The sequence below is a fragment of the Saccopteryx bilineata genome, chromosome 1, assembly GCF_036850765.1.
Source record: "Saccopteryx bilineata isolate mSacBil1 chromosome 1, mSacBil1_pri_phased_curated, whole genome shotgun sequence".
Lineage (NCBI taxonomy): Eukaryota > Metazoa > Chordata > Mammalia > Chiroptera > Emballonuridae > Saccopteryx > Saccopteryx bilineata.
Genome location: NC_089490.1, coordinates 400,638,844 through 400,663,913, shown reverse-complemented (window position 1 = coordinate 400,663,913; position 25,070 = coordinate 400,638,844). Strand labels below are relative to the sequence as shown.

The following is a 25,070-nucleotide window of genomic DNA, read 5'->3' as shown; positions in this document are numbered from 1 at the left end:
GGTGCCTTTCCAAGGGGCCACTCACACTCCCCAGAGCCAGCCTTGCATTGAACCCTCACCCCTACTAATAATACCTGTCAGTTTCCAACTACTTGCATAATCGCTCTATCCAGTCTTTATTTGTTTCCCTTTCATTCTTCTATTCTGAGGTGTAGCTAACACCAAGTACACAGAACAGTTCTCTTTAACAGATTCGTCAATGCCTGTATCACCACCACACAGGTCAAGAAATGGAAACCATCGCTCACCCCCAGGTGTGCCACTCCTCACACCCACCCTGGCCCCAGAGGCAATCACTGCGGACTTTTGCAATAAGCTTTTCTTTCTGGTTTTACCACCCATGCCGAAATCTCCAAGCAAAAATTTATTTAACTTTTAAGAATGGAATCACACCACTGGATGTTTCGTTTGCCTAATAGTGTTTAAGGTTCAACACAGTGAGCTTCTGTTCGCTGGTATTGACAGCCATTCATTTTCCCAATTGTGGGCTGTTATAAACAAAGCTACTGGGCTCAGGTTGGTGCTGCAACAGGCAAGTCCTGTCATAGCCCTGGGGGAGTAGAATTTTGGGGTCACAGGATGGGTCTTCCTTCAGTTTTACTAGAAAACACCCAACTGTTTTCCCGAAGTGCTCACCCCTTACGTTCCCACCAACTGCCTATCAGGTCCAACTGCTCCATTCCCTCTTCAGCACATAGTATTATTGTTGACTATAAAACCCCTGATAATCCAGTGACTGCAGAATGGCACGTCACTTGCATCTTTTTTTTATTTTACAGAGACACAGAGGGATAGATAGGGACAGACAGGAACGGAGAGATGAGATGCAGCAATCATTAGTTTTTCGTTGAGCATTGCGACACCTTAGTTGTTCATTGATTGCTTTTTCACATGTGCCTTGACTGCGGGCCTTCAGCAGACCGAGTAACCCCTTGCTTGAGCCAGCGACCTTGGCTCAAGCTGGTGAGCTTTTTTGCTCAAACCAGATGAGCTCACGCTCTAGCTGGTGACCTCGGGGTCTTGAACCTGGGTCCTCCGCATCCCAGTTCAATGCTCTATCCACTGCGCCACCGCCTGGTCAGGCTCAGTTGCATTTCTGATTATGACTAGAATTAAACCCCTTATCACAGGGTTATTCATCACTTGGGTATCCCTCTCAGGACTGCCCTTCAAGCTTTTTACCATTTTCTATTGTCATTTGCAGTTTTGTGTGCGCTCTGGATAAAGCCTTGGTCGTTTATGTGTTGCAAACATCTTTCCCCATTCTGTTTATGGTATCTTTCAATGAACAGTTTCTATTAGTGGAGCTGAATTTACCAACTCCTTTTTCTTTACTTTTCCCTACCCTGAGATCATGAAAATCTTCTATAATCCCAACTTTTGTACTTATCTGTCTCTCCTGACCAGACTGTAAGCCCTCTTGTGACAGACCAAAAGAACTTATCTTAGGGACCTATGACTTCTTGCTTGCAGTAAAATTCTGTAGTTGAAATTACCTAACAACATCTTTAAAGGAATGACAACATCCTTTTTCTTTATTTGTGCCACTGAGTTATAACTCAGAGTGTGTCTTTACACACTGGGCTTAAAAGACTCATGGCTTTTAATATTGCACTTCTTACACCCAGCTATCACAACACATCACAAACTTTTGACACAAGGCCAGGATACAGATAGCTTGGCTAGTATCAAGTGCTATACCAGCCTTTCTTCTTTTTTAAAAAAAAACACCACCAAACATTGATTTTGGAGAGAGGAGAGGGAGAGAAGTAGAGAGGAGTGGGAAGCTTCAACTCATAGTTGCTTCTCCTATGTGCCTTGACCAGGCAAGCCGGTGGTTTCAAACGAGCAACCTAAGCATTCCAGGTCAACGCTTGATCCACTGCACCAGCACAGGTTGGACCCATCCTTTCTTAACATATTCTGCAAAATAATTTTGTCAATTAAATGGTAACTACAATATTTCTGCAAGTATTATTTTACCAGCCCACTGACCCTGGAAAACATCTCATGACTACCTCCAGATCAACCACTCCAGATGTTGACCATGGGACAACTGGCCTCATCCTCATCCTGGAGCCCTACACCCATCCCCAGGACCTTATACAAGCCATCCACATGGACCCCTCAGGGAGCTTGACTTCCTTTCCTGGTCAACTCCTTTGTGCACAGCTCTTTTCTTCTTCTTTATACATATATACACGCACACAGATTTTAGAGAGACACAGAAACACCTATCTTTCTGTATGTTCCCTGACCAGGAATCAAACTGGCAACCTCCACCCATTGGGACAATGCTCTAACCAACTGTGCTATCCAACCAGGGCTCAAGCTCTCTTCAATAAACTCTATACGCCTGAAATTCTACTGAGTTCAGTGCTCGCTTCTATGACATTGAGACTCAAGTACCTGACACTGAGGTAACACTCTGAGGAAAATTCTGTAAGCGAGTAGTTCCTCTTGCTCTACTCAAGGCCTGAAGCCAAGCAGGGCTGGGCACTGCGCAGCTATTATTCCACTCAACCATTACAACAAGCTCATGTTCCACGTGGGAAAACTGAGGCTGAGTGACATGACCAAGGAAAATAGGGCTTTCGGGTACATGTGCTTTCAAGTTGTTTTAAGGACCAATCTGGTACTTCCTACCAGTAAGTCTATGAACTATTACTTATAATGTAGTCTCTGAGCCCCTGGTTCCCTCAGCTATAAAAAACAAAACAATTATTTTTTTATTGTGGAGTAAAAAAAATGTTTGCAAAAATCTTAGCTGTGGGCCTGGTTCACTAAGTATTCAACCAAGAAAAGGATCAAACTGCACTAGATAAAAGAGTAACTCCATCACATCCACCCAGCTGTGACACTCATGCTCTTTCTGCCTCCCCCAGATATCAGGGAAAAGGGCGAGGCCTACCCACTTCTCCCAGAGACCAGGAGACATGACCATTAGCAGGTGAACTGTTACCCACATTGGGTTCCTTCTTTCTGGTACCTTTGACTCCCACAGACTTTTCCACCAGGTGCTGCCTAGCCCAGCTGTTGACTCACTGACATCTGAAACACGAAAAGGCCATCTGGATCCCAGGAAGGGATCAACCCACACTCTGCCATGTTACTAAGGGATTGAGACACTCCAAGCACCTGCGCAAGGCTTGCGTGGCCAGGGTGGCTGTCCTCCAAAGTGAGGAGGAAGCTACCAGTTTCGATCCACAGTGATAAGGAGAGCGGCAGACATGATCAGCTCCTGGGGAAGAGGTGACTACCAGCCCACCTGCTTTCCAACCCACAAAGCTCAATCTTGAAGGCCACTGACTTTATTGATTTAGAAAACTTTATGTGGACAGTGACTGTTTTGCCAAAAGAAAAGCCAAATGGCAAAAACAGACCAGAGGTGAAGATGAGGGTGAGGGAAATGGCTACGAGTTCACTCATATAAGCTGGTAATTATCGATCTGAAACTGGGAGGGGAAGAAGGGAGATGCATGCAAGAACAAGAATTCCAAAAAAGTTGAAATGGTGAGGGGAGAGAACTCCCCCAAAGACCCTGGAGGTGAGTAGACAGCAGTTGTTTCCTTCGTAGAAGACAAGGGAGGAGCCCCCACTCCACTGCACACTCTGGAGACTCAAGGTTGGGGTTAGGAACTGGGGGCTCCCCAGAGAACATCACAAGAAGGCGTCACACCACTCTCGGAGGCACCCGAAGCAGTCCCGGGACTGCTTGGCATTGGCGCCACATGTGTCCTTTAGCCATTCCCGGAAGAGGTCTTCGTCTTTCTTTAGCACCAGAAACTGGCCAAGGACCACGTAGGCCTATAAAACAGTAAAGGGCAAACTGTTCAGTGCTCTGTGAGACTAAAAACAAGAAGGCCACTTCTGCGACATTCAAAGCACACGGGCTAGGAGGAAGAGCAGGCTCTGGCTCTCTCTTCCGATTATATACCACTGTCCCCCCACTATAGGTAAACTCCCTTTCCTAGCTCCCAAACTGCCAGGCAATAGCGTAGTGTAGTCTGCCACCCCCAGCCCTCCCAGCTCCACACAGCCTAACCCCACACCTTGTCAAAGCCCCTTTCCTCCAGCTTCTTGCCCAGGACGTCACCAATGCCTGCCAGGCTCCCCACGGGCTTTTCTCCCATGGGCTCTGCCACGAAGTCTCGATGCTTTTGGGAGGTTGTCATCTTGATCAGTTTCAATCTGAAAATCCCAACAAATTGTAGGTTAGGGCTGAAAACCCTAGAACTCCCAAAGGCCCACTGGCCCAAATCTTGTGTCAAGTAAAAGTGAAACCAAGGCCCTGGCCGGTTGGCTCAGCGGTAGAGCGTTGGCCTGGCGTGCAGAAGTCCCGGGTTTGATTCTCGGCCAGGGCACACAGGAGAAGCACCCATCTGCTTCTCCACTCCTCCCCCTCTCCTTCCTCTCTCGCAGCGAGGCTCCATTGGAGCAAAGATGGCCCGGGCGCTGGGGATGGCTCCTTGGCCTCTGCCCCAGGCGCTAGAATGGCTCAGGTCGCGACAGAGAGACGCCCCGGAGGGGCAGAGCGTCACCCCCTGGTGGGCGTGCCGGGTGGATCCCGGTTGGGCGCATGCGGGAGTCTGGCTGTCTCTCCCAGTTTCCAGCTTCAGAAAAATACAAAAAAAAAAAAAAAAGTGAAACCAGCCATTATGGTGGCTCGCCCTCGTTTCACATATAAGAAAACTGAATCCAAAAAGTTTTCCCCACTACTCGAGAGAGAAACCTCTTCCATCCCCTGCGGGAAGTGGGTTTTAGTACTGCCCCAGAGAAAAGACTATCCTGCCCTATCAGGTGGCACACACAGGGCAGTGGGAAAATTCCCAGTCAGCACTCAGGGCTCGCCCTGAAGGTGTCACACCCTCTGTGACCTTGGCTGGGAAAAAAGGACACTAACCCTGCTTGGAACGGCCACCTGGCCTGAAAAGCAAACAAAGGGCCCTCCCTGCCCCACGAGCAGCACACGGACGCGGTCCGGGACGCGCACACCTGCTCCCGCCCCGCCGGGTCCACGCCCGGGCTCCCGCCGTGCGCCACCAGCCCCGCCCCCAACGCGCGCCGCGCCGCCCCGCCCCTTCCACGCGCCGCCAAGCCCACGCGCCGCGTCCGCCGCCAGGCCCACTCCGAACTTGCAGCCTCTGGCCGCCGCAGCGCTTGCGACTCTTCTCCTCCCCTCTTCCGGGCACACTGTTTGTCAGACCGGGTCCCACTCCGCAGCTCGCGCTTACCTGCAACTCCAGCTCCCCTAACGGCCCCTGTCGCCGCCCGGCTGCTCCCGCCGATACCTCAACCCACTAGAACCTTCTTCCACTTCCGCTTCCGGGTCGCCTCAAGAGCCGCCTAAAAAATTTAAATTTGGTACTTCTAGCTGCTAGAGCCATAGAGATGAGGCGCTCTGGATCTCCTCGGTGGCCTTAGCCGGCGCTCCTTTCCGGTCGATTCGCGGAAAGCCGGGTTCCCTTGTTTGGTCTCGCATCTCTGGCAGCATTTCCGGTCTCAGGGAGCGGAGGCCTCGGTGGAGGAAACTTCATTTCTCCGCTGCACAGCGTCCGGAACTCAAGGACCTGGCCTCGGTCGACTTGGAGGTGGGGAGAGTTAGAGGAACGGACCAGGAGGGACTCGGGGGGCCGGAGGCTTACTGCAGAGCGCCGGAAATACAGTGCTCGGGAGGGTCCGACTCAAGCAGGTTCTTGTCATTCTCTGCACTGTCGGACTGTTAGGAGTCGTACGGAAACCAGAGGCGCCGGAGACCAGTGTCCAAGCCAGCTCCACCGTTGTGGCCACCGGTCTGTGCTTTCATTGGCTCAGCTGTGAAGTGAGTCGTGTAACAGTCGCTCCCAGCGTCCAACCTGGAGCACGGGGTCGTTTAGGCAGCGCCCGTGGGAGAAAAGGGCCAGATAGTAAGTGTGGGTCTCCTTCTCCCTGAGCGTCTTTCTTCCGGGGTAGAGAAGGAAGGAAGGCAGAGAACGTCAACTAGAAGTAACACTTCGGAATTTCCTTTGGAAACAACCAGTCTTGGTGGTGGGGGTCCTTGTCATCTCAGAGAACACGAGTTAGCAATACCCCAGATGCCCAAGCCGTCCTAATGAACTCATTCTGACGCGGACTGTTGTGGTGTTCTGCTAACTGGTCTCTGCCTGTAGTGTTTTGAGAGATTGAGCATCTGTGTTGTGTGGCTGTGCTACTCTGTCTTTCCTTCCTGAGCGACTGTCAGGACGATTTATTTAGTTTTCATGATTATCCCAATGTTTAGGATGACATGAGTTATTTTTATGTACCACACACTCTGCTAAGTGCTTTGCTTACATCATTTAATCCTAATAATAATGTTTTGGGTTAGCTATTGTTTTTCTCAGAGGCCTGGAGAACAGTAAGAGTTGTCAACACAAGAGCATCCGAATCTGTAGAGAATTTTTGTAAGAGTTTCTTTGAGCCAAACTGACAACACATGACAGGGAATAAGATCTTAAATGCTCTGGAGAATTAACAAGTTTTGCAGTTTCTTTAAGGAAGCAACTAAAGATTTTATGAGGGTAGGAGGAAGTAAGGCTGGGGTTTGATTACAGAATAGTTAAGAAGATTATATGCCCTACTGAGGTTAGTCATTCCTTTGAGGAGTATTACTTGGCTACCCCCAAAAATATTTTACTAAAGAATTTCTAGGCCCAGGACATAACTACCCTCCACAACCTGCCCAGTTAGCAATTTATGATCAGATCACCTTGTGAGGTCACTTTCCATAGAACCCCTTTTTTCATCTACAAGAAAGAGTCAAGGTAGGATTTCAATCCAAGGAATTAGCTTTCAGAGCCCACGTTCTTAATGAGTATACTGTGTCACTCACTAAAAGATCCCTCCCCATCTTTAAAACAGTCCTGGGTTCTAAGCCTGCCATCCAAGAAACTCCAGAGAAGGAGTTGACAGCCTCTGGGTCTCTCACTGCCTTGGGACAGGACCCAGGATGTCTCAGGCCACCAAGAGGAAGCATGTGGTGAAGGAGGTGCTGGGGGAGTACATGGTACCTTCAGACCAGCAGCAGATTGTGAGGGTGAGTAGCATGGGGCACAAGCTCCAACCCCCATCCTTGCACTCCTGTTGGGCCCCTGGGGTGTGGGAAGGGTACATTGTAGTTCAGGGGGTCTTTGAGCTGGCTGATGAGGCCAACTGGTTCTTGGTCTCCTGAACCAGGTACTTAGGACCCCAGGGAACAATCTGCATGAAGTGGAGACAGCTCAGGGGCAACGCTTCCTGGTGAGCATGCCCTCCAAATACCGTAAGAACATCTGGATTAAGAGAGGTGAGAGGCGGTCCTCTGGGAGATAGAACCATTTCCTGTGGCCTTGGCTTCTGCCACTGCAAGCTGGACAGCCTTTTCTCCTCTCTACCCTACAGGGGACTTTCTCATTGTTGACCCTATTGAAGAGGGAGAAAAGGTAAAGGCTGAGATCTCCTTTGTGCTCCGCAAAACCCATGTGCGCGCTCTGCAGAAGGATGGGTACTGGTAGGTGCTCCCCTTGGTCATTGGTTGCCTGATTTCTGGGAGGATTGGCTTCTTAGCTGTGAAATTGGGGGAGGAAAAGAAAGATCTTAGCACCTCAGGCAGGAATAGCTGGAAACAGCTTTTGTGCTAAGAAGTTTCTCTGTTCTTTCTGATCCTGGCTCTTCTCTTGATACAGGCCTGAGGCCTTCTCTGAAGTGGCTGAGAAACACAACAGGAACAGGTGAGGATCAAGCCATAGGGTAGGCCAGACAGAAAATAAGGCTTTAGTGCCTTGAGGGGGAAATTGAGCCTTTCTTTCTCCCTGGTGAGAGCGCCTAAATATATGGTTATATGTATGGCTTGAAAGTTAGATGCTATGGGTTAAAATCCTGGCTTTGCCACTTGTATTTGGGACCATTAAGGAGGTTACTTAATCTTTTAAGCCAGGATTTCCTCATCTATAAAATGGGAGCTTTGTGAAGATTAAAGGAGCTAACACTTACAAAATTGCAACATGGGTCCATTGCATGTTGGTAATAGAGTCAGTATTATTAAAACCAGTGGCTCTGGTAAACTTTTGAGGTATATGTGGGTGGGTAGTCTTTAGCCTGCTTCCCTTGGCCAAATTTTCCTGCTGTTCCTCTGACTCTATCCCTGAGTCTCTGAGCCCTGACTACTTGGCCATAGGGTTTATGGAGCTTCTTGATTGCATATCTGGCTTTCCCAGAAGACATTGGGCTAAGTCTCTTCTTTTCCCCCATGAAGACAAACGCAGCCAGAACTCCCAGCTGAACCACAGTCATCGGGGGAAGAGTCCAGCTCTGAAAATTATTCTGGCCTTTTTGTGAACACCAACCGGAGACAGTATCATGAGAGTGAGGAGGAGAGTGAAGAGGAGGAGGCATCCTGAGACCCCAGGACCCACTTCTCTTGTTCAGACACTAGTGCTTGGCTCCTCTGAGCTTAGACATCCCCAGGGTGCTCTGCAGATCTTCCCCTCTGGATGGGAGAAAGGCAGGACCCCTCTCTGAACTTACTTTCTGACCTAGGAGAATTAAACCCCTGGTGGGTGGTGACTTGTTCTGGTGTCTGAGTAACTCTGGAGGGAGGAGGGACTAATTGAAGTTAAAAATTGCCCCTTGGTGGAGGCCTCATAGGTGGATGGGTTGAATGGAACGGAAATACAGAATGGCTGGAGTTTTTCCTAGGCTCTGTCTCTCTCATTGGGCACTTAGTAAGTAGCAGGCCCTATGCTGTCCCTCCTTGCATGTATTTTATAGCTGGGAAAGTCCCACTTTATTGTCTTCACAATCAGTACTGATTCAGGATCACAGCCATAGGACCTAGTGCCCAGTTGCCTCTTAAGAAACACTCAGGGCACTGGTCAGTGGCTCAGTGGGTAGAGTGTCAGCCTGGTGTATGGATGTCCCGGGTTCACTTCCTGGTCAGGAAACACAAGAAGTGGCCATCTTCTTCTCTCCCCCTTCTCCCTCTTCCCCTCATACAACCAGTGGCTCGATTGGTTCCAGCATCAGCCCTGGGCACTAAAGATAGTTTGGTTGGTCGGAGCGTGTTAGCCTCAGGCACTAAAAAGAGCGCTGTTGATTTGTGCATTGGCGCCAGACAGGGTTGCTGGTTGGATCCCGGTTGGGGTGCATGGAGGAGTCTGTCTCTCCATCTCCCAGTCCTCTCACTTAAAAAAGAAAGAAACACACTCTCAGGTTGAAATTCATGGTGCCTCCCAAGCTGCTTTCCCTGACCATCATCACCCCATGTATTTTTTTACCTTTGGCTATACACGCTTATCTCTGTCACTGCTAGTCACTGCTCAGACATTGGAGAGTTTCTTTCCTGATTGAGAGCCTTTTCCTTCTACTTAGTCATTCTTTTCTGCATCCCATGAATAGGCCTATTCAGCACTTTTGCCCTTTAGTTCCTGGATATCCTCAGTGCTCTTGTCATCTATTCCAGACCTGTTACCTACATCCCTACTCCCTGGACCCCTGACATCCAGAGAAATTGCAGCACCTTTTGAAATCAAATATGTATACCGTCACCATCTCCTGGGTTTCTCACTTGCTCAACTATCCCCCCAGCAAAAATTCTTTTATCTTCATCCTCCAGCCCCACCATATTCTCACCATTACTCTCCTGTCTTCACTTTGCTGTGCAATATGGATTCTATGGCCCACACCTTCCACTCATTGTCTTCCTTCATTGTATTCATTACAAAACCCTAACCCCAGCCAACCCAACGATTCTTCTCTGTGCCTGTAGCTGTTAGAGGAAATCGTCTGCAGAGCTTTCTAGTTTTACCTTAAATTCATAATTATAAACCTGAAATGGCCCCTCAGCACTGCCTAGCAGACTTAACACTGGGGTGTATTTCAAAGCTGCTAACCTGCTTGCTCTGTTCCCTGTTCCCTGCTGTTTACCACACTTATACTTCACTAAGAAATAGTGGCCATGGGGAGAACTCTCACCCCCCTGGTATCAACCCTAAAGATGTGCTCATGAATCTTTCTGTCTTCCCATTGTAATCCAATGGGACTTCAACCTTTCCTCATTTATCTGCTCCTCACTTTCTAAGTTTGCTTAATGTGTGTGTGTGTGTGTGTGTGTGTGTGTGTGTGTCTGTATTTAATATGTATTTTCTTAGTGAGAGACGGAGATAGAGACAGAAAAGCAGAAAGATGAGAAGCCTCAACTTGTAGCTATGTCACTTAAATTGTTCATTGAGGCCCTGGCCAGTTGGCTCAGTGGTAGAGCGTCGGCCTGGCATACGGGAGTCCTGGGTTCGATTCCTGGCCAGGGCACACAGGAGAAGCGCCTATCTGCTTCTCCACCCCTTCCCCTCTCCTTCCTCTCTGTCTCTCTCTCTTCCCCTCCCACAGCCAAGGCTCCATTGGAGCAAACTCAGGCGCTAGAATGGCTCTGATTGCGGCAGAGCAATGCCCCAGATGGGCAGAGCATCGCCCCCTGGTGGGCATGCTGGGTGGATCCCGGTCGGGCACATGCAGGAGGAGTCTGTCTGCCTCCTGGTTTCTAACTTAAGAAAAATACAAAAAAAAGAAAAAAAAATTGTTCATTGATTGCTTCTCATATGTGCCTTGATGGCGGGGGCGGCCCAAGCTGAGCCAGTGACCTTGGGCTTTAAGCCAGAGACCTTTGGGCTAAAGTTGGCAACCCCATGCTCAAGCTGATGACCTCAGTGTTTCGAACCTGGAACATCAGCATCCCAGATCAGTGCTCTATCCACTGTACTACCACTGGTCAGGCTGCTTAGTATAGTTTTAAATGTATGCATATATGTATACATTTTGTGTGTATATACATACATTTAAAAGTGTATATATATGGGCCTGACCTGTGGTGGCACAGTGGATAAAGCGTCAACCTGGAATGCTGAGGTCTCCGGTTTGAAACCCTGGGCTTGCCTGGTCAAGGCACATATGGGAGTTGATGCTTCCAGCTCCTCCCCCTTCTCTCTCTCTCTGTCCCTCTCTCTCTCTCTCTCTCTCTCCTCTCTAAAAATGAATAAATAAAATAAAAAAAATTTTTAAAAAGTGTATATATATGAACACAAAAAATAAACTTCCAATAAGGTAGAGATATATATGAGTGTATATGTATTAACTCATTTGAAATTTGTTCTTTTCCTAAAGGGATGACCACTGGTCCCTGTACAATTTAGATGATAGGTTATTCTTTCTTCACTGATTTAAAATTCCTGACTGTATATCTTACATGTATACATGTATCTCTTTTGAATTTCTCTTTTGTTCTGTTGGCCTGTGTGCACATAATCACATTTTTTAATTGATTGGTGTTGGAGAGACAGAGGAAGAGGGGGAGAGAGAGAGAGAGAGAGCGAGAGAATGAAAATCATTCATTTGCTCTACTTCGTTGTGCATTCGTTGGTTGCTTCTTATATCAGTGCCCTGACTGGGGATGAAACCTGCAACCTTGGTGTTTCAGGATGATGCTCTAATGCAGGGGTCAGGAACCTTTTTGGCTGAGAGAGCCATGAACGCCACATATTTTAAAATGTAATTCCGTGAGAGCCATACAACGACCCGTGTACATTACGCATTATCCAATAAAAATTTGGTGTTGTCCTGGAGGACAGCTGTGATTGGCTCCAGCCACCCGCAACCATGAACATGAGTGGTAGGAAATGAATAGATTGTAATACATGAGAATATTTTTTGGAGAATATTTTATATTTTTAACATTTTTTTTTATTAAAGATTTGTCTGCGAGCCAGTTGCAGCCATCAAAAGAGCCGCATCTGGCTTAAGAGCCATAGGTTCCCGACCCCGGCTCTAATGACTGAGCTAAGCAGCCTGGGTCCATAACCACGTTTTATTTTATTTTAAATTTATTGACTTTAGAGAAATAGGAACAATGATTTGTTGCTCCACATTTTTATATATTTACTGGTTGTCTCTTATATGTGCCCTCACTGGGGATTGAACCTGCAACCAGGGCCAGTTTCACTCTTGTTTGTTTGTTTTTTTACAGGAACAGAAAGAGAGTCAGATAGAGGGATAAATAGGGACAGACAGGAACGGAGAGAGATGAGAAGCATCAATCATCAGTTTTTCTTTTTTTTTTTTTTTTTTTGTATTATTCCGAAGCTGGAAATGGAGAGAGACAGACAGACTCCTGCATGCGCCCAACCGGGAGCCACCCGGCACACCCACCAGGGGCGACGCTCTGCCCACCAGGGGGCGAGGCTCTGCCCCTCCAGGGCGTCGCTCCGTTGCGACCAGAACCACTCTAGTGCCTGGGCAGAGGCCAAGGAGCCATCCCCAGCGCCTGGGCCATCTTTGCTCCAATGGAGCCTCGCTGCGGGAGGGGAAGAGAGAGACAGAGAGGAAGGAGAGGGGGAGGGGTGGAGAAGCAGATGGGCGCCTCTCCTGTGTGCCCTGGCCGGGTATCGAACCCGGGACCTCTGCACGCCAGGCCGACGCTCTACCACTGAGCCAGCCGGCCAGGGCCTATCATCAGTTTTTCATTGCGACACCGTAGTTGTTCATTGATTGCCTTCTCATATGTGCCTTGACCACGGGCCCTCAGCAGACTGAGTAACCTCCCACTCAAGCCAGTGACCTTGGGTTTATGCTAGTGAGCTTTTTTTTGCTCAAGCCAGATGAGCCTGCGCTCAAGCTGGCAACCCCGAGGTCTCGAACCTGGGTCCTTCCGCATCCCTGTCCGACGCTCTATCCACTGCGCCACCACCTGGTCAGGCTCACTTTTTGTTTTTTTTTCTTTTTGTTTTAATTTTTATTTTATTTATTCATTTTAGAGAGGAGAGAGAGAGAGAGGAGAGAGAGACGGGGGGAGGAGCTGGAAGCATCAACTCCCATATGTGCCTTGACCAGGCAAGCCCAGGGTTTCGAACCAGCGACCTCAGCATTTCCAGGTCGACGCTTTATCCACTGCGCCACCACAGGTCAGGCCTCACTTGTTGTTTTAATGATCTGATCTTCCTGTCCCATTTTGATAAAAGAATTATACTAGCTTGTGGAATAGTTTAGAAACATTTCATCTTTTTCTTCGGGCTTGAATTCTAGAAAAGGAAATTTGTTTCTTCAACATTTGGTAAAATTTATAGAAACATCTATCTGCTGATGCAATTTTTTAGGAGTGGATCTTTGCCTTTTAAATTTTTTCTGTGGCATTTTATCTCAAGTTTTCTATCCTTGAGCCAATTTTGTTAACTTTTATGTATATTTCATGTATATGTAAGGTTTGGTGGGGGGAAGTCACCTACAGTAATTTGTGTTTGGGACTTTCTTATAAGTGACAAAATCTAATTTGAATTAGCAGAAGCAGACGAACTCATGGGCCTGAGATCTAAACAGGGCTTTTTTTTTTTTTTTTAATTTTTATTTATTTATTCACTTTAGAGGAGAGAGAGAAAGAGAGAGAGAGAGAGAGAAGGGGGGAGGAGCAGGAAGCATCAACTCCCACATGTGCCGTGACCAGGCAAGCCCAGGGTTTCGAACCGGCGACCTCAGCATTTCCAGGTCGACACTTTATCCACTGCACCACCACAGGTCAGGCTAAACAGGGCTTTAGGCAGAGCTGCCCCAGGGCCAGCATGATTCCGCCAGGCTCTCATTTGTTCCCCAGATCTGTCTGCTCCCCTCGGTTGAGTGATCCCTTCTCCCTAATTGTTTTCTGTAGGAAACTCCTGTTTCCACTGAGTCCTTACCTTACAAAGAGTTCCTTCATCAGGATTCATGTATCTCAGGGAAGACCAGTTGGTCTTGTTGAGTCGCCTGCCTTCTCCTGAGCAATCACTGTGGCTGAGCAGGGGGCTCCGGGTTGGGGGAGGCAGGATGCGCTGCACCTGGTCTGTCTGACATGTGTTTCCCACGGAATAGAGATTCTCACACCAGAGAAAGAGACAAGGAGTGAGAGAAAATCAACCAGCAAGCATCTGTCCTGGTTGCTGTTTGTTTTGTTTTCTTTGATTAGCTTTGCCAACATGGCGTCTGCTTTATTGGCTCTTTCCTGTTTCTTTGGGTTTATTTTCTCATTTCCAGCTTTTAGTTGAATGTTTTGTTCATTTAAATTGTATTTTTAATTTATTTAGGGCTATACCTTTCCCTCTAAGTACGCCTTGGACTGTTGCCCACCTTGTGTGGGTTTTTTGGCATTGTGTTCATAAGCTTGGCAGTACGTTTTCCTCCAGCTCTCAGCGATTCTGCCACTTACCCCAGTAGACTCTCCTCCCCACCAAAAAAACCCAAACCTTTTTATCTCCACCTCTCCATCTCTTATCGGCTACTTAGCTCCTGGGGAGTGTAACTCAGAATCCTCATTTTAGGGAAAACAGCTGTGTTAGGCTTGCTTGTTTGCACTTTGCATGATTAGTGTGTGAGCACGTGGCAGAGCCACCCGTGTATAGCCTATGTAAGGCTATGGGTGCTTGCCTTCAGGGCGCATCGCTTGCCCACCACTGCGAGGGGTCGTTTTCTGTCCTTTCTGCTGTAGTGAGAAGCGGGTTTCCCCTGCCCGTTTGCTTGCCCGCCATTGCGAGAATCTACTAAACTTGAATGGCCCAAGCGGCTCCACGGTTCCTCTACTGTCTGCTCGAGTCCAGTGTGAACCTCCCTGGCCTCGGTCACTGGCATTACACTGACGGGGATAGAGTCCCTGTATTCTGCATGTTTCTCCCCTTTGTCATTTTCTTAAGCTGCTTCCCAACTTAGTGGTGGAATCCAGCCATTGAATTGATCTCCCAGAATCAGCTCAGGGCTCCATGAGCCCTTTCTCCCTCCCCAGTGCTGTGCACACTACTGGTGATTGGTTGCCTGATAGTACCAGCCCCTACTGCAGTCAGGCTGGAGATTTGTGGCCCTTCAGACTCTGTGCCTCTGTCCCTTTAGGACCAGCCTTTTCAGCCAAGGGTGTCCTCACGCAGCCCAGCTTTTTTTAAAATTGATTTGAGGGAGAAAGAGAGACATGAACACCTATGTGCTCCTGTATGTGCCTTCACTGGGGATTGAACTGGCAACTTCTGTTTCTGAGCCATCTGGCCAGGGCCCAGCTCACTTTCTTCCCTTGTCATCCAGCCACCCCTAAACAAGGTGGGCCCCCGGAGGTTTACAGCTGTGAGTTTGCAAAACAGAGTTTATTCTTGTGGAACTATTTCTTTTCATTTTATTGATTGTAGAGAGAGGAAGGGGAGACAGAAACATCGATCTGTTTCTGTATGTGCTCTGAGGGGATCAAACCGGCACCCTCTGTGTATCAAGGTAACACTAGCCTGACCAGGTAGTGGCGTCAGACTGGGCCGCAGAGGACCCAGGTTTGAAACCCCAAGATCGCTGGCCTGAGTGCAGGGGTCACTGGCTTGAGTGTGGGATTATAGTCATGACCCCAAGGTCGCTGGCTTGAGCAAGGGGTCACTCACTCTGCTGTAGCCCCCCCTCCCCTTCAAGGCAAGCAATCAATAAACAACTAAGGTGCTGCAATGAAGAACTGATGCTTCTCATCTCTCCCTTCCTGTCTGTCCCTATCTGTGTCACAAAAAAAAAAAAAAAAAAAAAAAGCCTGACCAGGCAGTGGCGCAGTGGATAGAGCGTCGGACTGGGATACTCAAGGACCCAGGTTCAAGACCCCGAGGTCACCAGTTTGAGCGCGGGCTCATCTGGTTTGAGCAAAAGCTCACCAGCTTGGACCCAAGGTCACTGGCTCAAGCAAGGGGTTATTCAGTCTGCTGAAGGCCCGCGGTCAAGGCACATATGAGAAAGCAATCAATGAACAACTAAGGTGTCGCAATGTGTAATGAAAAACTGATTGATGCTTCTCATCTCTCCGTTCCTGTCTGTCTGTCCCTGTCTATCCCTCTCTCTGACTCTCTGTCTGTAAAAAAAAAAAAAGAAAGAAACCAACTGAGCTATCTGGCCAAGGCATAGTCTTATATTATTATTTATTAATTGTATTAGTTTTTATACAAATAACTGCAAACCCATCTTTGCCCTACCTCGTATATGTGCCAAGGAGCACACCTAGCAATCTGAGTTAGCCACGTGGTTTTTCTCCTTGAATCTGTAAATGGGGTGAGATACCTTGACAGTTTCTCACTTGACCCATCCTTGCGTTCCTGGGGTAAGAGTCATGATATATGTGGGGAAAACTGCATTAAGCTTGCTGGGTTCCTGGCTGCAAGCACTTTGCATGATTGCTGCGTGAGCACGTGGCAGAAAGCCACGTGTGTGTCTATGAAAAGCTCTGGATGCTTTCTCTTGGTGGTGATTCTCCCAGATGGCTCTCCTGCCCCCATGAGTTGCAGCTCCGTGATTCCCTCAGCTGCCACCGTGAGGGGCAGTGTTCCTGATCCCGTGCCCTCTGCTGTGAAAAGCGGTTTCCCTCTGCTTATTTGCTCACCTGTCCCTGCGAGCCTCCAATAAACGGGGACAGCCTGCCACTTTCCGGCTCTGCAGTTCCTCTGCCGTCTTCCCGAATCCAATGTGAATCTGCCTGGCCTCAGCCACATGCATTACAGTATATTTTTCAGTATATTCCTGGACTTGTGATAGAATCAATCGGCGTCCGAAAGACCAGTGTAACAGGCTTTATCGGAAAGAAACCTGCCGGGCTGTCTCATAGGGAGAGCAGCCCCTGGTTCTCTTAACAGGTCAGGTTAAATAGGGGATCTGAGGGTGGGGGCTGGTGGTCATTAAGGAAAAATGTAGCTTTCAGTGACCTATGGAAGATTAACCGTAAATAAGCTAGGGGACCTTCCATACCCAGCTTAGTCACCCGGATGCCCAGGGGGTAGTGACCTGGAACATCCAGTTTGTCAGTGTCCCTTTGTCCTCTTAAGGGAGGAGGGGGTCATGGCCCCCACTTGCAACCCTTATCAGTTTGGTTTTCTGATAGTGGGGGGATTTTGGCATCCGGGTTCCTGCGTGAGATGGCTTGAGCTTTTCCTTTCCTGTACTGCCCTTGTCTGGTTTTTATATCAAGGTTATGCCAACCTAAAGTGACTTGGAGAGCCTGACCAGGCGGTTGCACAGTGGATAGAGCGTCGGACTGGGATGCGGAGGACCCAGGTTTGAGACCCCGAGGTTGCCAGCTTAAGCGCAGGCTCATTTGGTTTGAGCAAAAGCTCACCAGCGTGGACCCGAGGTCGCTGGCTTGAGCAAGGGGTTACTTGGTCTGCTGTGGCCCCACAGTCAAGGCACATAAGAGAAAGCAGTTAATGAACAACTAAGGTGTCGCAACGAAAAACTGATGATTGACGCTTCTCATCTCTCTCCGTTTCTGTCTGTCCCTGCCTATCCCTCTCTCTGACTCTCTCTCTGTCCCTGTAAAAAAAAAAGAAAATTAAGTGACTTGGAGTTCTCTATTCTTTATTTTCCTTACAAGTGTGTAATGCTGGCGGCCGAGGCCAGGCAGGTCCACACTGGATTCGGGCGGACGGTAGAGACACTGCAGAGCCGGAAAGCGTTGGGCCGTTCTCTTTAATAGTCTCACAATGGCGGACAAGCACCCAGGCAGGGAAACCGCTTCTCTGGCAAACAAGCAGCAAAATGGACCCTCACAGTGGCTGGCAGGCAGGCAGGCAGGCAGGCAATCCACATTCCCCAATCTCTCCTGAGCACAAGCACCCATAGCCTCACAGAGGCCACACACGTGGCGCAGCCACTTGCTCACGCACCAATCAGGCAAAGTGCTTGCAGCCAGTAAACCAGCAAGCAAGCCTAACACAGCTGCCCCACAAAGTGTGTAAGATTTGAATTTTCATTTCTAAAATGCTTGGTAAAACCAAATGTGCCTGGAATTTTGGGGATTGTGGGTAGATATTTAATTCGAGATTTAAACCTGAGTAATAGATTGCTCAGGTTTCTGTTCTTGAATCAGTTATATTTTCAAGGAAAAAAACATTTTTATATTTCCTCGTTGTATCTATGGTTTCAGTTATTGACAGAATTGTTTGTAGATGTCCTTATTACAAAAACCTAGACTGTACCCAAAGTTATGTCCCCTTATTTATATCTAATGTTCATTTGTGATTCCTCTCTTTTTATTCTGTCAAGTCTTGGTAGAAGTTTATGAGCCTCTTTCAAATAGCAGAGTTTTCCCTGACCTGCGTGCGGTGGCACAGCGGGTAAAAGCGTCGACCTGGAACTCTGAGGTCACTGGTTCGAAATCCTGGGCTTCCCTTATCAAGGCACATACGGGAGTTAATGCTTTCTGCTCCTCCTTCCCTTCTCTCTCTGTCTGTCTCTCTCTCCTCTCTCTAAAATAAATAAATAAAATCTTTTAAAAATAGATAAATTAAAAAAAAAACCCTCCAAATAGAGTTTTGTTGTCATTTCTCTTTATCATTAGCTTTCTTCTGTCTTTTTTAATTCCTGCTCTTGCCATATTTCTCCTGCACTTATACTCCCTTTGGGTTAATTCTGTCATTTTCTAACCCCTTTGGTTGGGTGCTTAGCTCATTAATTTTCAGCTTTACCCACCAAACTATTTAAGGAAACTTTCAAACCTAAAGACAAGGTGGATTGTAGAGTAAGTACCTGTAACACCTTTCATCAGGGTCACCATTTTGTAACATTTTCTGTGTTTTATTTCTCTGTAGACACAACACCTAGTTTTTACATTTGTTACATCTCTTTAGCTACTTTTAATTTAGAACAGAAGATGCCATAATGCTTTTTTGTTCTTTAAAAAGTGGATTCTTGGCAAGCTCAGACCAGTTATCCTATAAAAATGTGACTTTGGGTTTGTGTAATTGTCTCTGTGTACTCAGATATGGGTTAAACCAGGGGTAGTCAACCTTTTTATACCTACCGCCCACTTTTGTATCTCTGTTAGTAGTAAAATTTTCTAACCGTCCACTGGTTCCACAGTAATGGTGATTTATAAAGTAGGGAAGTAACTTTACTTTATAAAATTTATAAAGTAGTTACAGCAAGTTAAAGCATATAATAATAATTACTTACCAAGTACGTTATGTTGGATTTTCACTAAGTTTGGCAGAATAAATCTTTATAAAACAACTTACTTACTATAGTTAAATCTATCTTTTTATTTATACTTTGGTTGCTCCGCTACCGCCCACCATGAAAGCTGGAATGCCCACTAGTGGGCGGTAGGGACCAGGTTGACCACCACTGGGTTAAACGATTTTAGCAAATGTGGTGTAGAGCTGGTGTGCGCTTACTACTTACCATGAGTCACATGGTGCAGGTGTTAACTAATGTTGATCACTCAGTTACAGGGATGGTTTCTAGGTCATTTTTCTCTAAAGGTACTGTGTTCCCTTTGTGAGTAGGCAATCCATGAGTGGACTAAAATTTTCCTTGATACAGCTCTGCGTGTATTTTTATCTCTTTTTTTCTAAGTCATGTTAAAATACACATAAAATGGACTACCCTAACCATTTTTAAACGTAGAGTTCAGTAGTGTTGAGTACATTTACACTATTGGGCAACCAATTTCCAAAATGTTTTAAACCTTTTAACAACTGCCCCCCCCCAAAAAAAACCCAAACATCCCCATTTGCTCCTGCGCAGGCCCTGACAATCACCATTCTACCTTGTTTCTGAGTTTGACTAGGTCAGTGGCCTCGGATAAGTGGAATCATACGGGATTTGTTTTTGTATGTCTGGCTTATTTCACTTCCCATAAAGTCCTCAAGGTCCATCCATATTGTAGCATGTGCCAGAATTTCCTTCCCTTTTTAAGGTTAATATTCTGTCTATATATTAATATGCCACATTTGGTTTATCCAGTCACCCGTCAATGGACACTTGGATTCCTTTCACCTTTAACTGTTGTGGATAATGCTGCTATGAACATGGGCGTTGTAACACTGGTGGCCAAGGCCAGGCAGGTCCACACTGGATTCGGGCAGACAGTAGATACACTGTGGAGCCAGAAAGCATTAGGGCCATTCCGTTTAATAAAGTCTCACAACGGCAGACAAGCACACGGGCAGGGGAAAACCTCTTCTCCAGCACACAGACAGCAAGAATGGCCCCTCACAGTGGCGGGCAGGCAATCCGCCGTCCACAATCCCCCAACTCTCTCAAGTGCAAGCACCCATAGCCTTATATAGGCTATGCACGTGTGCCTCTGCCAACGGCTCACACACTAATCATGCAAGCCTAACACAGCTGCCCACAGGTGTGCAGACGCCTCCTAGAGCCCTTGCTGTTGGCTCCTCTGGATGTCTGCCTCAACAGCGATTTGCCGCGCGCGCCATGTGGTGATTCTGTTTCCCTCGTGGCTGCAGCATCTTGCATTCCTGCTAGCAATGCACAAGGGTTCCAATTTCTCCACATCTTCGTCAACACATTATTTTTTTCTGTTCTGTTTGTTAGTTTGTTTTAATAGTAGCCATTCTGATGGGTATGAAATATCGAGTATTTTAATTACAGTTTAGTTTTGAGCGTCTTCTAATTTTCATTATGATTTCTCTTTTGGTCCAGAAAATGTATTTAAGTATTTAGCTGGCTCTTTTTTTTTTTTTTTTTTTTTACAGGGACAGAGAGAGAGTCAGAGAGAGGGATAGATAGGGAAAGACAGGAATGGAGAGAGATGAGAAACATCAATAATCAGTTTTCCATTGCAACACCTTAGTTGTTCATTGATTGCTTTCTCATATGTGCCTTGACCGGGAGACTACAGCAGACTGAGTAACCCCTAGCTCAAGCCAGCAACCTTGGGTCCAAGCTGGTGAGCTTTTTACTCAAGCCAGATGAGCCTGCGCTCAAGCTGGCAACCCCAGGGTCTCGAACCTGGGTCCTCTGCATCCCAGTCCAACGCTTTATCCACTGTGCCACCGCCTGGTCAGGCTAGCTGGCTCTTTTTGATAGTGTAAGTTCCACCACCACCAAAGCTGGGACTTTGACTGACAACAACTCAGCAGCCACAGGCCTCTAGCCCACCCCTTCCCACCCCCTTCTCTGTTCTCCCACCTAAGGTAACCATCTCCTTGAATTTCATAGGCCCTTGTTTTCTTTTTATATACTTTCCTTATAGCTACATGTATTTTTAAAAGAGCATAAAAAGGTTAACATGCTGACTTCTTTCACCTAACTGTACATTTCTGTTTCTCCCCATTGTTGTATGTTGCTGGAGTTCATTTGTCAATATTATTACTTCTTTGTGGGTCTGCATCACATTTTACCCATTCACGCCTCTGCTGATGCCTTCGGGCTCTTCCCTTATTTTTGCTGCTGTAAACATTCTTGTGTTTTTATGCATGTGGGAGGGTTTCTCTTGGGACACTTCCTAGGTGTGGGTTACTCTGTCACAACCTTAGGCAGTGCTGGGAAGTGTTTTCCAAAGTGGCCGAGCCTGTGGCCATTCACCAACACTGGGTTTAATAATTTTTTCCTGTCTCATTCTTCCTGCCAGTCTCAATTTTCGCTTAACATATCTAGAGTTTGTTATTAAGTACCACGTGTTTGAAGATGGCCACCTCTCTCTGTAATTGAGCCTTTTGTTGCAGAGTGACTCCTGTCCCTACAGACGCTTGTGTCTTATTTCCCCTAATGTTAGTATAGCTACTCTGGTCTCGTCTGGTCAATATTTTTGCCTGATAAGGAGTTACCTTCCATCCTTCGACTTTCGATCAGTGCGTGTCCCCATGCTTTACATGTTGGGAGGTGTTACCTGGATTCTTAAAAATGGAATCATTATTTGTCTTTTTTTATTTTTGACAGAGACAGAGTCAGAGAGAGGGATAGACAGGAACAGAGAGAGATGAGAAGCATCAATCATCAGTATTTTGTTGCGACACCTTAGTTGTTCATTGATTGCTTTCTCAATCAATGTATAACAGATGGGTCCCAAAATACCAATTATTACCATGAGTTAAATGACTTAAACCATATCAGTTGAAAGACAACCTGACCAGGCGGTAGTGCAATAGATAAAGCGTTGGCTTGGGATGCAGAGAACCCAGGTTCGAGACCCGGAGGTTGTCAGCTTGAGCGCAGGCTCATCTGGTTTGAGCAAAGCTCACCAGTTTGGACCCAAGGTCACTGGCTCGAGCAAGGGGTCACTTGGTCTGCTGAAGGCCTGCAGTCAAGGCACATATGAGAAAACTCTCCCAGTATTCACGTTGCACTTTGGTCACGGATTCAAATTTAGCAAGCCACAGAACACTGAACTTTCCTCTGTACCATCCACATCTCAACTAGCATGGCCGTGGGCTGCTCCGCTGTATACACAGTGTTACGTCATCATCTGCGCATGCGCACATGCTGCCACATCATTCTACAGAAACTGGGAGGGTTTTCCTTTTATTTGGTGCAGATTTCACATTTCTATCGTCTTTTGTTGCTTTCCTGTGACCAGTCAAAAGTGCACCACGGCTTTACACACTATATTTGAAAGACAGTTTGGATGGATATGAAGTTTAAATTCTAAATTCTTTTCCTTCGATACTTTGAAAATACTTCCTGTCGTCCTGTGTCTTGTATCCGGTGTCGCTATTGAACAATCTGAGGGCAATCTGATTCTCGTTCCCCTGTATGTGATGTGTTTTTTCTGTTAGGCATTATCTCTGATACTGTTAAAGTTCTACTGATGTATGTCGGTGTGGGTCATTCCTTTTCTCTCCTTTGGGCACACTGGGTTTTGTTTAATTTTAATCAGAGGTGCTTTGTGTTTTATTCCAGAAAATTGGATTCCATTGTTTCTTTTTTTTTTTTCTTTTTGGTGGGAGAGACAGAGTCAGAGAGAGGGACAGATAGGGACAGACAGGAAGGGAAAGAGATGAGAAACATAATTCTTCATTGCGGTTCCTTAATTGTTCATTGATTGATTTTTTTCATATGTGCCTTGACTGGGGGGCTACAGCAGACCAAGTGACCCTTGCTCAAGCCAGCGACCTTGGGCTCAAGCTGGTGAGCTTTGCTCAAACCAGATGAGCTCACACTCAAGCTGGAGACCTCGGGGTCTCGAACCTGGGTCTTCCACATCCCAGTCCAACGCTCTATCCACTGCGCTGCCTCCTGGTCAGGCTCCATTGTTTCTTCAAATACGTTCTCCCTCCATGTTTCTATTTCTCTCTAGAATGCCTGGTATTCAGATATTAGCATTTTTTCTCCTATCTTTCATAGCCCTTAGCTTTTCAAGTATATCCTTTCATATTAAGTTCTTTCTTTCAGCTCAAGTTGACTTCTGTGACAGGTGTAACTACAGGTGACCATACTGGAAATTTCCTTTGTAGAGAACTTGGGAAACCACTTAAGCAATACCGCCCGAGGGGCCGGGCAGCCAGGGTATTTTCCCATGAACTCCCACTAGTCATTGTTGCTGGGCTGCTGCTAAGGGCGTCAGCCGCCAGCCTGCCCTCGTGTGGGCAGGCAGGCGTGTGGGTAGACCAGGCTTCAGTGGCCAGGGGAAGTCCTTGGGCGAAGTGTTACAGGGGCTGGCCATGGAAATCCACCCAGCACCCGGTGTTCCAGGCTGAGGGCGTGCGTGTGGGAGCGTGCGTTTCTCAGCATCAGGTGGAAGTCCATAAAACACAAAGCCCAGGGGCCAGTGCATCCTGATGGGATATAGTTTCCAAAGCTGAGGCCATGCCTGTGGCATCGGACAGAGACAGGCTCAGCAGCAGGGCTTGATCCACAGCTTCCTGACCCTCAAGGCCTCCTGTGGCAGTGGCCCATTCAGACTCGCTGACTTGTCTGGTGGCCTTGTACAAAGGCTTTTATAAAATTCTAAAATTGGCCTGACCAAGCGGTGGCACAGTGGATAGAGTGTCGGACTGGGATGCGGAGGACCCAGGTTCGAGACCCCAAGGTCGTCAGTTTGAGCGCGGGCTCATCTGGTTTGAGCAAAGCTCACCAGCTTGGACCCAAGGTCGCTGGCTTGAGCAAGGGGTTCCTCGGTCTGCTGTACCCCCATGGTCAGGGCACATATGAAAAATCAATCAATGAACAACTAAGGTGTTGCAACGAAAAACTGATGATTGATGCTTCTCATCTCCATTCCCGTCTGTCTGTCCCTATCTATCCCTCTCTCTGATTCTCTGTCTCTGTAAAAAAAAAAAAATTCTAAAATTGAAGTATACCACCTTCACTGTACAAAGACACCAAATTGGCATAGGGCCTCTTTCTGTAGTTGGAGGCGTCAGGCCAGCAGCTGATCCGTAGCAGTTGCCCCAGATGTCCCCCGAGGAAGTCAGCTGGGTTGTAGCACCCTGGGGTTTGTCTTCAGAATATCGTCCATGTCACAGGAAGTTGACACCAATGGCAGCTGTTTGAATTTGGTCCAGTGACATCTTGCATGAGAAGCCAAAGACCCTCTGGAGGCTATAAAGGCACATCACAAACCTTACCTGGTGACATAGAAATAAAGCATCGCAATGGCTGCGGCTACCGCCAAGACCCAATGGTGGCAGCAGTTTCTTCGGTGGTGGTTACGATAGTCTGACAGTACTAAACTCTTCACTCCATTATGTCAGCCTGGCTCGTTCACAGTGAGGCGCCGAAGCCCAGAAACCTTTGTTACTAGCCATTCCAGGCTGTTGAGCATGGAGACAGTGCTGGGTGGCACTCTGTTCTCATCAGTCTTCGTATGAGAAGCACATTCTTTTTCTCGTGGTAGGCACTATGGTTCCAACAGCATGACCTTGGCCTATGTGAGGAGGTGTCATCAGTTCCTGGCTCCATCCATCTGGAGTCAGTCAACATATTTATAGAAGTTACCAGTAGGGGTCGCAGTAAGCACATCCAATCAGCAAGTTGGCAGCAACACCCAACACCATCCATCCCAGTCACACAGTCTGGTAGCACAGTCTCTGTCCAACCAAGGGTCCAACAGCAGTTGTGACAGGTCCACTGCTGGCTGGTAACACAAGTTTCATGCCCCCAGGGGGGATTCACTTGTCGGTCCCTCCCCTCTGGCATGTACTGACGAGCTCTTGGAGAGTGGTGGGAGCTGTTCCAGTCTTTGTTTAAAAGGGGTGTTCTCCCCAGGGACCTCCTTACCCCACTATTTCAACTGTCTCCCTTCTAGCAACTGCTGAAGCTCTCGGACCCTCATCCCTGAAGCCTCCAACTGCCTTCCTCATTCACATAGGTCTCCCAGCCGC

General features: G+C 47.4%; 2 protein-coding genes and 1 non-coding gene across 8 annotated transcripts; 1 reads left to right on the top strand and 2 right to left on the bottom strand.

Moving 5' to 3' along the window:
* Positions 1-1,537: 1,537 nt before the first annotated feature.
* Positions 1,538-1,698, bottom strand: LOC136321285 (small Cajal body-specific RNA 1). The gene has a single exon (XR_010728554.1). It is a non-coding gene; the product is annotated as a small Cajal body-specific RNA 1 (non-coding RNA).
* Positions 1,699-3,502: 1,804 nt separating this feature from the next.
* On the bottom strand, positions 3,503-5,374 carry BANF1 (BAF nuclear assembly factor 1). The gene is made up of 3 exons (XM_066252103.1): positions 5,235-5,374; positions 4,053-4,191; positions 3,503-3,807 (listed from the first exon to the last, which is right to left on the bottom strand). The coding sequence occupies exons 2-3, from the start codon at positions 4,173-4,175 to the stop codon at positions 3,661-3,663; spliced, it is 270 nt and encodes an 89-aa protein (XP_066108200.1). The 5' UTR covers positions 4,176-4,191; positions 5,235-5,374; the 3' UTR covers positions 3,503-3,660.
* Positions 5,375-5,449: 75 nt separating this feature from the next.
* Positions 5,450-8,694, top strand: EIF1AD (eukaryotic translation initiation factor 1A domain containing). Of its 6 annotated transcripts, none has more exons than XM_066252102.1 (7): positions 5,450-5,591; positions 5,727-5,906; positions 6,960-7,054; positions 7,195-7,303; positions 7,399-7,507; positions 7,683-7,727; positions 8,252-8,694. In XM_066252102.1, exons 3-7 carry the CDS (start codon positions 6,968-6,970, stop codon positions 8,394-8,396), a joined length of 495 nt encoding a protein of 164 aa, XP_066108199.1. In that variant the 5' UTR covers positions 5,450-5,591; positions 5,727-5,906; positions 6,960-6,967; the 3' UTR covers positions 8,397-8,694. The 6 variants fall into 6 exon arrangements, with proteins under 6 accessions (XP_066108199.1, XP_066108198.1, XP_066108195.1 ...); XM_066252101.1 differs by having other exon boundaries at positions 5,458-5,591; positions 5,727-5,821; XM_066252098.1 differs by having other exon boundaries at positions 5,458-5,591; positions 5,727-5,821; positions 6,880-7,054.
* The last annotated feature ends 16,376 nt before the right edge of the window (positions 8,695-25,070 follow it).

What these genes read in the sequence shown, in the direction of transcription:
- BANF1 (XM_066252103.1), bottom strand. Translation starts at nt 4,175, where the DNA reads ATGACAACCTCCCAAAAGCATCGAGACTTCGTGGCAGAGCCCATGGGA. An exon ending in AGGAAAGGGGCTTTGACAAG is followed by an intron (nt 3,808 to 4,052) that starts GTGTGGGGTTAG and finishes ACTGTTTTATAG; the next exon opens with GCCTACGTGGTCCTTGGCCA.
- EIF1AD (XM_066252102.1), top strand. Translation starts at nt 6,968, where the DNA reads ATGTCTCAGGCCACCAAGAGGAAGCATGTGGTGAAGGAGGTGCTGGGG. An exon ending in GAACATCTGGATTAAGAGAG is followed by an intron (nt 7,304 to 7,398) that starts GTGAGAGGCGGT and finishes TCTACCCTACAG; the next exon opens with GGGACTTTCTCATTGTTGAC. An exon ending in GAGAAACACAACAGGAACAG is followed by an intron (nt 7,728 to 8,251) that starts GTGAGGATCAAG and finishes TCCCCCATGAAG; the next exon opens with ACAAACGCAGCCAGAACTCC.